The 11,146-nt window shown below is 36.8% G+C and overlaps 1 protein-coding gene across 1 annotated transcript; it reads left to right on the top strand.

Moving 5' to 3' along the window:
- The first annotated feature begins 4,634 nt into the window (after positions 1-4,634).
- On the top strand, positions 4,635-10,726 carry LOC107828647 (uncharacterized protein At5g19025). The gene is made up of 2 exons (XM_016655999.2): positions 4,635-5,350; positions 10,436-10,726. The coding sequence occupies exons 1-2, from the start codon at positions 4,635-4,637 to the stop codon at positions 10,470-10,472; spliced, it is 753 nt and encodes a 250-aa protein (XP_016511485.2). The 3' UTR covers positions 10,473-10,726.
- The last annotated feature ends 420 nt before the right edge of the window (positions 10,727-11,146 follow it).

Here is an 11,146-nt window from a genome sequence, read left to right as displayed (position 1 = left end):
ATAATAATAACATCAAATGATACAATTGAAAAGATAATTCGATCTGATGCCTACACCAAATAATATTAATTTATCGTGATCAAATAATAAATCGAGGTGAAATTATATATAATTAATTATATTTAATATATAAATCTTATTTAAATGATACATGTGATTTACTTAATACTTTGGTTCATGCACCAGATGTGGTAAGTTTTTTCTAACTTGTAATACTCGTTACCTTTTTTGGTATGGAGACAATAACACATATACCAATCATCAACGGCTTGAAAATAGGAGTTTCATGCACTTATACCTTTACGTAAGGGTTCGGCTCTGCTCCGTTACTTTTGGCTCCAATAAACATTAATACACATGCAGATTGATAACATGTGTTCATATAATTATGAAGGACTGAAATTACTTTTTTATTTATTTTTGTATTTTTTGTTATTCTTCATCTTTTGCGAACCCGAACAGAAACAGTAATAGTTTCAACTGACTATTACTTTGAGTATGACAAAATATGTACCTAGTGCACTGATTTTTTATTTTATTAATTAATGGAATTAATTGTTGATTTTCTACATATAAAAAGCTAACCAAATTTTATTCTATTAAACAATTAATTCATATATATAATTTTTTATAAGAATACAATACACTCGATAACTTTTTGTTTTGTGGCACTCTTTGTTATGTTTGTGCTTTCATGGAAGAGAATGATTGATTTGGTATTGGCATGAGATAAGTACAATAGAAGGATAAAAAATTTGACGCCGACAAGTTCCTTCTTGCTCTGGTCCTCAAAGATGGAGAATAACCAAAAATACAAGAATAAATTAAAAAAAAATCTCAGTCCTTCATAATTATATAGACACGTGTCATTCATCTGCAGGTGTATTAATATTGGAGCCAAAAATAATAGAGCAGAGCCAGTAAAATCTCAAAATTTTGATTGTTGGGAAGGAGAATGTTTCTTATTCATTTTAATGAAAATAAATAAACAAATTAACTTATTTGATCCTAGTTCAAAGGATTTAGTTGGAAAACGTGGATGTTATTTATTCATTTCAATGAACATAGATAAAAAAAATTAGCGTAATTGTTTCTTGTGGAAAGGAATAGCATCTTTCTCATCAGATTCTTTTAGATTATATCGTATAAAATTGTAACGATCTGGCGGTCGTTTTGAGTATTGTTCTCCTATTTACTGCTTATTCTATGTTCGTTTGTTGTTAATTGACTTGTCAAGGTAGGTGGTTTGGTTTCGGGGATGTTTCGGAATGAATTGGGACACTTAGTCTCACGGTTGAAAACCTAAGTTGTAAGAGTTGACCGGATGTTGACTTATGTTTAAATGACCCCGGAATGGAGTTTTGATGGTTCCGTTAGCTCCGTATTATAATTTTAGACTTAGGAGTGTATCTGGATATTGATTTGAAGGTCCGTAGATGATTTTGACTTGAATTGGCGAAAGTTGGAAAAAATAAAGTTTGGAGAGTTGAGAAATTTGACCGAGAGTTGACTTTGTTGTTACCGAACTCGAATTTTAGTTCCGAAAGTTGAAATAGGTCTATTGTATCATTTATGACTTGTGTGCAAATTTGAGGTCAATCGGAGTTGGGTTGATATGTTTCAACATTGATTGTAGAAGTTGGAAATCCATTATTTTCATTAGGCTTGAACTGGGGTGCAATTCGTATTTTTTATGTTGTTTGATATGATTTGAGATTTCGACTAAATTCGTATCATATTTTAGGACCTATTGGGTAGGTTTGAATGGGGTCCCGGGGGCCTCGGGAGTGATTTGGATTGGAGTTTGGACTTGAGGAAGTGTTGAAGAACTGCAGGTCTGGTGCGATCGCACCTACGAAGAATTGGTTGCAGGTGCGTGACCGCAGAAGCGGTCATGGCATCGCAAATGCGGATTTCGTTGTGGTTGAGGGGATGTGCAGGTGCGAGGATTTGTTCGCATTTGCGGGATCGTAGATGCGGAAAGTGGAGCGCAAATGCGAATGTGGCGAGGGGCAGGAGTCTCTGCAAAAGCGGAGGCGAGGTCACAGGTGCGACTCCGCAGGAGTGGAGTCTGGTCCGCAGAAGAGAAGCCAGGGGGGATCTTGTGGGAGAACGCAAAAGTGGAATTTTGGGCGCACATGCGGGACTGTAGAAGCGGTTTAGTGAACCGCAGGTGCGAGATTGTTGGGTAGAAAAGGGTGAGTTCGAGGGTTTAATTTCATTCTTCATCTTTTGATCTATAGAGCTCAGTTTGTGGCGAATTTTAGAGGGATTTTCAAAGAATTTATCGAGGTAAATGATTCTAACTCGGATTTGGCTATTATACATGAATCTATTGTTCTTTTTGTCATTTAATTAGTGTTTTGAGTTGGAAAATTCGTGAAACTTCATAGACCGAATTTTGGAGATTTGAAAGGCAATCTGTGACCGGAGTTGGATGATTTTGGTATGGTTGGGCTTGTTGTTGAATGGGTGTTTGGAGTTTTTAAATTTTGTTGGATTCCGAGACGTGGGTCCAGGATTGACTTTTTGGGTTGACTTTTTGACTTTTGTTAAAGAACTTAACTTTATCGAATGGAATTGATTCCTATAGCTGGTATTGATTGTATTAAGTTATTTGTGGCTAGATTCGAGTCGTTCGGAGGCCGATTCGCGAAGTAAGGGCTTGTTGGAGTAGAGGTTTGCGCGATTCGAGGTAAGTAACACTTCTAAACTTGATACTGAGGGTATGAATCCCTGAACTACGTGTTATGTGGTGTTGAGGTGACACACATGTTAGGTGACGGGCATGTGGGCGTGCACCGTAGGAATTGTGACTTGGTTGATTCTGTGGAACTATATAGTTACCCAATCTTGTTGTTATTCAAATAATCTTCATGTATTAGAGAAATTGAGTTGTGACCCATATTAGAAATTATGTTTAGGCTATATGATGGAACTGTTGGGATCTACGGAGGTTGTTTTTATTGTTGAGTTATTTGCTTAAATTGCAGTTATGTACTCAGTCGCTTTCATCATTTGCATATCATATCTCAATCTCTGTTATCATTTATTGTTACATCATGTATCATTGTTTGGGCTGATTGGCATGAGATATGTGAGCCCGAAAGACTGGAGAGATTGATGATTGAGTGAGGCCGAGGGCCTGATTGTGAGTGATATTTATGAGATCGGGTTGCACGCCGCATCATGCCATGTTGGCTTATATTAGCGCTTGGGCAGGATCTGCCCCTCCGAAGTCTAACATACTAGCAATGAGCGCATGTACCGTTGAGTGCTGAGTGCGAGTGCCGAGTACGAGTGCCGAGTGATTGGGAGTGCTGAGTGATTGCGCATGCTGAGTAGGGTTAAATACTCCGAGAGCATGAGTATATGAGTTTATTTATGTGTTGCATTACAGGTGACATGCATATTTGACATGTAGACATAAAGATGTGACATTTCTCACGTTAGCTAAACTTGGCATATTTTATCAGTATTGAGCCTAAACTACTAAACTTGAAAGCATGTCAATATTTTTGTACTGTGTACAACTAATTATGAGATTTTCTCTGAGTTGTTACTGTCATTTTCCTGTCATATCCGTACTGTTTTATCTAGATTTGGATTGTACCTACCTGAGCTCGTCACTACTTTCAGCTCAAGGTTAGTCCTGTTACTTATTGAGTACATTGAATCGGTTGTACTCATACTACAATGTGCACTTCGTGTGCAGATCCAGGTACATCTGAACCCAGTGGTTATTAAACTCGGAATAGTACCTGCTTGGAGACTTTTGAGGTAGCTGCTTTGGCGTCCACATACCTCGACTCTCCTTCTTTTTTAGTTTTTTTAGTATTGTTCTGCCTTTTCAGACAGTTGTATTAGAAGTTTTAACTGTGTTGTCATTTAGTAGCTCACGTACTCGGTGACACCCGGATCTTTGGGAATTTTGTATTTGAGTCGCAGTTATTCCTTTCAGTTATTTATGAGATTTATTTTTACTGTTAAACTCAATATATTATGCTTTTAAAATTAAAATGTGTAGTTATTTTGTGACTATCAGCTTGCCTAGTACTGTGATAGACGCTATCACGACATGTTGAGATTTAGACCGTGACAATTATTTTAATTTTAAGAAATGAAAGCTTCACTTACTTTTCAGTATTAAAAAGAGTGTATCGCAATATATTACATACTTTAAACACCAAGCAAGTTTCTCATGGATTCTTTTATTACAAAGATTGGAATTTTTAGCCATAAATTCCAAGAATCTTTTTTACAAGAATTATAAGGAATACATGTAGAGGTTTATAAATGTTACTAGTATATTTTAGTTGCAAATGAAAACTCCTTGAAAATAAAGACAGAACTCTTATGGAAAAGAAATCACGCTTAATTATTGGACAATTACATTTCCTTTTTATAATTATTGGACAATTATTAAAGTGGCAAAATTTTGTAATTGATCGAATGATAACATACGCCACTAACGTGCACTACAATATGCTATCATACGCACTTTCCTCTTCCTCTTCTCCACCTGAAAAACAAAACCCCTCCCCCTAATGACCAACCCACCCCCTACTCTCCCCCACCCCACCACCCACCCTTTTTCTAACATGCACCATCACCTCCTCTCTTCCTCCATTACCATGGCTCCCCCTTCTTCTTCTTCTTCTTCTTCTTCCCTCTCCAAACCCCTCAAAAAGCCCTCAAATCCAAATTCCCCAAATTGCCCCTCCTCTTCCTCCCTCTGTAATCACTCCCCTTCAGCTACTCTTGATCTTCTCATCTTCATTCTTGTTCTCTTCTCTGGCACTTTCCTCATAATCTCCTACTTCTCTTACATCTTCAATTCCCTTTCCCTCCTTTTTCCCTACCCACTTACCATAAACGTCGACGTTTTGACAACCCAGTACATCTTTTACGCGTTCTTCTTCGTTGTTTTCTTCGTGGTGGTGATTTCATTCGAGATCTGTTGTGGGTTTTTCGGGTTTTTTAGATCGAGGAAATGTGGGAAACCTGGGTGTAAAGGGTTGAGAAGGGCTATGGAATTTAACTTGCAATTTCAAAAACATGTCCGAGAACTGAGTCCATGTGATAGTAGTAGTAGTAGTAGTAGTAGTAGTAGTAGTAGTAGTAGTAGTAGTAGTAGTAGTAGTAGTAGTAGTAAAGCTGTGAGAGAGATTAATGAGTTGCCTTGGAAAGGTGGGAGTGAGAATAACCCGGATTATGAGTGTTTAAGGGCGGAGTTGAGGAAAATGGCACCCCCCAATGGACGTGCAGTGTTGTTGTTTAGGTCTAAATGTGGGTGTCCTGTCGCTAAACTTGAAGGTTGGGGTGCTAAACGAGGGCGTCGCCACAAGAAGTAAGTAGCTTCTGTTTTGCTTTAAGTATTTACTTTTTGTTTATTGTGTAATGGTTCAGTCTCATTGCTTATATGTATAGATGATTGTACTTTGAAAGAAGTGGTTCATTTTAACTGATTGGACAAAGAAAACCTGTAATGGTCATATAATCAATCATAGATGAAAAGGTGCTGTGCTGGTTTGTATTGTGAATGACGGTGATAAGACTTGTATATAACAATTAAAAAAGAAGAAAGAAAAATGATGATGAGGTAGTAAGAGTTTTACAGGGATGAGAGATCTATAAATTGGGATAATGTGGCTTCCATTTTGTAGGGTTTTTTTGCTTCTGGCTGGCTACTAAGGGTCAAGATGTTAGATAACGAAGTGTAGTGAGAATTAAAGCTAGTTATCTATGAGTTTGTTGCTTATTGATTATGTCCATTAACAAAGTGATTAAGTTCGGCTAGCTTGCGCGTATCTCGATTAATCTACCGGGTACTTGCTACCTCTCACCATTACATGTATTGGATAACTCTATCCATCAAAACATCTATAGACGAGAAGAAATACATTAGCTAGTGATTGTAAGATTACTAGTTGACTCAATGGCAACGACTTGTCAAAGAGATCAGTCAATCAACTACATCATAATTGTCTTAATAACAAACTAGGTGGAACCGACTTATGAATCCTTTGAATCCATTCTGCTCTATTCAGGTCTATTTCATTCAGATACTAATGATTTATCTTTCGAGGCAAACGAGGGATTCACTGAAACATCTTTCACATATCCGTACTTTCTTTTATTTTCTTTTGATAAGTTACATATATCCCTACATTGAGTCCTATCAAACACCAATTTGATATACGTATAACAATAATAACAGAGCTTTAATCCCAGCTAATTGGCATAACAAATACGAATCCTTTGATTCCATAAGTTTTTGTCCTTAATTAAGTCTGTAACGAATCTGAGATAGTACATATTTTGAGAAAATGTCCCTTCAATGTGATTTTTGATATACCCTTCCCCTTTTAGTACCTTTAATCATCATTGTGTCCGGTGTTTTAAAAAGCGTGGGCGTAAATCGAGGCATTTTACATATGCCTCAGCGAGGCGTAAGCTCCGAGGCTAGGGGCGTCTCCATAGGTATTTTAATATTTTAAAATAATTTTTAATATTACTAGGGGCGTAAGCCCCTAGTAATATTCTTGTTGTTGGTTGAAAGTTACTTCCTTTTAGTTTGTTATTATATCTGGTACTTAGCAACCACATCCATTGTTTTTGAAAATTACTACTGGAAATTGTTGCTCCCTGAACACTATTTGATGCTATTCTTTCTCCCTTTTACCGGAAATTATTGCTCCCTGAGTGTTACTATCTGATGCTACTTTTTCTCCTCTTTTTCCTTATCGTCTTTTGTCTCCCTCGTCTTTCTTTCTCCCACCTTTTTCTTCTTCCTCTTCTTCCCTTTTCTTCCTTTCTACCTTATCTTGAGCCGAGGGTATATCGGAAACAGCCTCTCCACCTCTCCAGGTAGGGGTAAGGTCTGCGTACACACTACCCTTCCCAGACCCCACTTGTGGTATTATAATGAGTGTGTTATTGTTGTTGTATAAAATAATATAATTACAGTAAATATTTATAAACATATAAAATTGCATAAAAATTGAAGAAAATTATAAATATGTGAAAAATATATATATAGATGTGTTTCATCCCCACAAAAAACTAGTCAAAACAATTTATTATACGCTACTTAGAAGCCCAAGTAACTTGAGTCGAAAAGAATAAAGTTTTCTATATGGAGGAACAAAAATGATGACTAACCTGCAATTTGAACTTTGAACTTGCTGCTATGAAATAGAATGGAGTTCTCTTTGTATTTGTAAAAAAAATTGAATATTCGTTGCTTTTGGGAGATATTAGCAGACTAGCGGACAAGATAAAGAATTGGGAAAGACCACGAATTAGGGCTTCAATCAATAAAAAAGGTCTTGACTTTTAAATTTAATACATTTAAGTTCCTTTTTAAAATTTTTGAGTAATTACCAAGTTGACTTTTGAGAATTTGGGTATTATATGGATTTATTTAACAAATTTTGTTTTAATTTGAAAGTCTCTGGGGCTTGCGCCTCAAACGCCCGGGCGTACGCTCCGAATTGCTAGGCGTACGCCTCTTCAGACTTTCGCCCCACACCATCGCCTCAGGGCGTTTTTGGTACGCCTCACCCCAGGGCTCGCCCCGAAAATGCCTTTTAAAACATTGATTGTGTCGAACCTATGGAGAGTGCATATGAAGGTCTACATACGTAGGGTATGCTAAACCATCCAAACAACCTTCTCTTGACATATTATCTATATAATTTGTCTTGTTTTTGCTCATCTTGAAACCCTTACCTTTTAGAATGTCCCCCAAAATTTCAGCTTTTCATTGTCGTCTTCATTAGTTTCGTCAATTAACTCATACCATTTGCAAATAACATATAGCATGAAGATTCATCTTGTATGCTATTAATTAATTCATCCATAACTAGGGTAAACGAGTGTAGACTCAAGGTAGCCCCCGGGGCTTTGGTTCTATGGTAAATGTGTTATAAGGCGAGATGTGTAGTAGGCACTCGTTATACAACAACAAACAACAACAACACACCCAAATCCCAATATAATCCCACAAGTCGGGTCTTGGGAGGGTAGTGAATACGCAGACGTTACCCCTGCAGTGAATGTAGAGAGGCTGTTTCCACTAAACCTTCAAGAGGTAGGCACTCGTTATGCGATTGAATTTTGGCTGGTGAGCTTAGTCTAGTATTTAAGTGGAGAGCTTTGAAACAGAAAACAGTGAAACTCTCGATCATAAAAAGGTAAGTATCGCCTCAAATTAAGTTCCTAATGTCAACCCATGATTGTGAGAACTTTGTTGGATTTCTTCCCATTATTCTTACCCTTGAGACTGGTCTTTGTACTGTTGTGCATATGCTTATGACATTTATATATCTTTTCTTTGAAGGAATAGTGTCCTATTACTAAACAAAAAAGGAAAGTATTAGGAACCGACTAGTGTTATGGTTCATATTGCTCCCATCTTATGACCTTTTAAACATCTTTTTTTCTTGATTGACCTAGTTTGAAGTATGGGGTTGACATTTTAGGAATAGCAAGTAAAATGTGTGTGTGCAAATCTATTGTCCAAATTTATGAGAAGTGAGTGTAAAGTTTGTTGCAACTGCAAGTATTAACTTGTAAGATATTGCATTTCTGTATATATAACCCTAAGTTTAATGCACGTTTGATGCAGCAGCGAAATATCTTATAGATTTGCTAATTCATTAGAGAAGGTTAAACTTTTAGGGCTTCAAAGATTGTTTGTTTTCCAATGGTGGTGTTAGTACTTTGGAGTGCCAATTTTATAGTGATGTAGACAAGATTGCAGATGTTCTAAGGGATACTTTGCAGTCTTCAGGCTGAACGTGGATTGGTAGCGGGGGTGGACTTCCACAAGTATTACATTCTTTTATTTCTTAATGCTCAGCCAATTGGGAATTCTAGTGTATATTTAACGTGTTCGTTATAGTCCTTGATGATTTTATATCTTTTTTCTTTTTCTTTTTTCAAAGGAATTGCATTTCAGTAATGAAGTTTTCTACAAATATAATGCCACTAGAGTCAGGTTTGTAGGATCTATTAAAATATATCTGACATTATCTTTTGTTAACCTATAAGAATATGATTGCATTATTCAAAGGTCAGAATCCAAGATTCCTAGGAGTACATTCCTTTGTACAAGTAGTAAGTCATTTCCACCAATCAGTAGGCAATTCATACTATCTCAAATTCCCATAGCCTTTATGGTGTAGATGGAATGCCATGGATGATTAATATATGAATCATTGTTCTATCTGTGCTTGTGAGAATCATGATGTAAGAAAAAGCAGATCCCTGCTGGTGCCCTTCATTTATGCTTACCTAATACTTAGATGATTCCTTTCAGCTCTAATAATGTTGGTCATCAATTTAAGACTAACTGAACCAGTTGAGGATTTGGCAGTTGGCCGCTCTGTCAGTATATAGGATTTCTGTATTGGTGGTAGTGATGAATTTTAATAAACACTTGGTGATGGCCCAGATTCTTTCTCCTCAGTTGATAGTGTTATGATATTGCTTTCTAATGGTGCACCTGTATTTTTAGAAATTTAATATGCTAAGTTCTTCGTTGAAGATCCAAAGTCAAGGTTTGTGATTAAACGAAGTTGACAACGGATCTTTAGCATATTGCAGCAGGTAGAACATCCTTTAATATTGTCATCAGGTGATCTGTTGCTATAGGAATATGTTTTATCTATGTTGGTTTTTTACATAGCTATGTCATATTTTATCAAGTCACGGGTTACACAGTGCCTTATAGTGGGATCGAATATCAAGAGGCAGTTGGAAGGGTTAGTCTATTGAGAAATAATAGAGAGACGGAAAGTCCTACAGAGTTTTTGACTGTGGCAATCTTACTAGTCGTTCGTTTTGAAGTTTTTTGTTGGACTCGGTATAAATATGTCTAACTAGTAACTACCATTCTGATAAGTAATATGTCTGACTGTTTTGATAAGTCTATTAATTCGTTTTAACTGTTTTTTGTAGCAGATAACTTGATATACATTCTGATCTGTTTTAGTTTAGGCAAGCTCTCAAGTCGTTTAGTTCCTTGGAAATTTGATGAATTTGGCTTTTGCTCGATTGTTTTCTGTTGCGATTGACCTGTCCTTTGTCCCAGAAAAGCGCTCAATAGATTCACAAGACCTGTAAGAGTTAAATTTGGCCTGAGTCTGAAATTTGAAGAAGATCGTATTTGATGGAATTATATTGAAAATGGTGATGATTGACTGATTTGGAATTTTATTTGTTAAAAAAAAATATTGATCGTACTCTCAAATACTCCCCTCATTACATTAAAAGAACAATGGTACATCAAGTACAACAACAACAACAGACCCAGTGTACTCCCATAAGTGGGGTCTGTGACTTGGTCCATCAAGTGTTATAACTTATTTTCTTTTGGTCATTACTGTTTCCACGATGACTGACCGATAAATTTGTTGATCTACTGCAGGACTCTGGCACTTAATGGTAAAGCAGATAATCGCTGAATGTTGATCATCGCACATCAGGATCTAATTCGTTACCTTCTGAATTTCAGAAGCATGGGAGATTGATATTGTTGTTCAGAACCATTTTTTTTTAAAATCCCATTGACACTTACTTTAGAACAATGCTCAATGTGTACAAACTATAGCCAGAACTTTTTCTTCTTTCCTCAAGAAGCGTATACCATAGAACATGAATATTACATAATTCGCAGTCACATTATCAAATAAGGGATGACCTATCTTTCCTCCCTCATTACTTGCCAGGTTGCTGAAAGTGTTGGAATGGTGCTCTCTTCTTAATTTTCCTCTCGGCATGTTCATTCTTATAAAAAAATTTCCTACGTTTGACATATAGTGTTATCTTTCAGTCAGACAAGAGTGGGTTGCTCTAGTGGTGAACACCCTCCATTTCCAACCAAGAGGTTGTGAGTTCGAGTCACCCCAAGAGCAAGGTGGGGAGTTCTTGGAGGGAGGGACCCGAGTTTCTATCGGAAACAGCCTCTCTGCCCTAGGGTAGGGGTAAGTTCTGCGTACAAACTACCCTCCTCAAACCCCATTAGTGGGATTATATTGTGTTGTTATTGTTGTTTCAGTCAGCTAAGAGTTTGAACCGTTTAAACAACTTTTCCACTTGTTCTATGAACAACTACTTTTAAGTCATCCTAACCTAGTTT

This window comes from Nicotiana tabacum, chromosome 14, assembly GCF_000715075.1.
Source record: "Nicotiana tabacum cultivar K326 chromosome 14, ASM71507v2, whole genome shotgun sequence".
NCBI lineage: Eukaryota > Viridiplantae > Streptophyta > Magnoliopsida > Solanales > Solanaceae > Nicotiana > Nicotiana tabacum.
Note: the sequence above shows the minus strand (reverse complement) of the source record. Positions and strands in the feature narration are given on the sequence as shown.

Coding starts and splice junctions, on each gene's coding strand:
- LOC107828647 (XM_016655999.2), top strand. CDS start 4,635: ATGGCTCCCCCTTCTTCTTCTTCTTCTTCTTCTTCCCTCTCCAAACCC. Junction 5,351..10,435: donor CGAGGGCGTCGCCACAAGAA/GTAAGTAGCTTC, acceptor GATCTACTGCAG/GACTCTGGCACTTAATGGTA.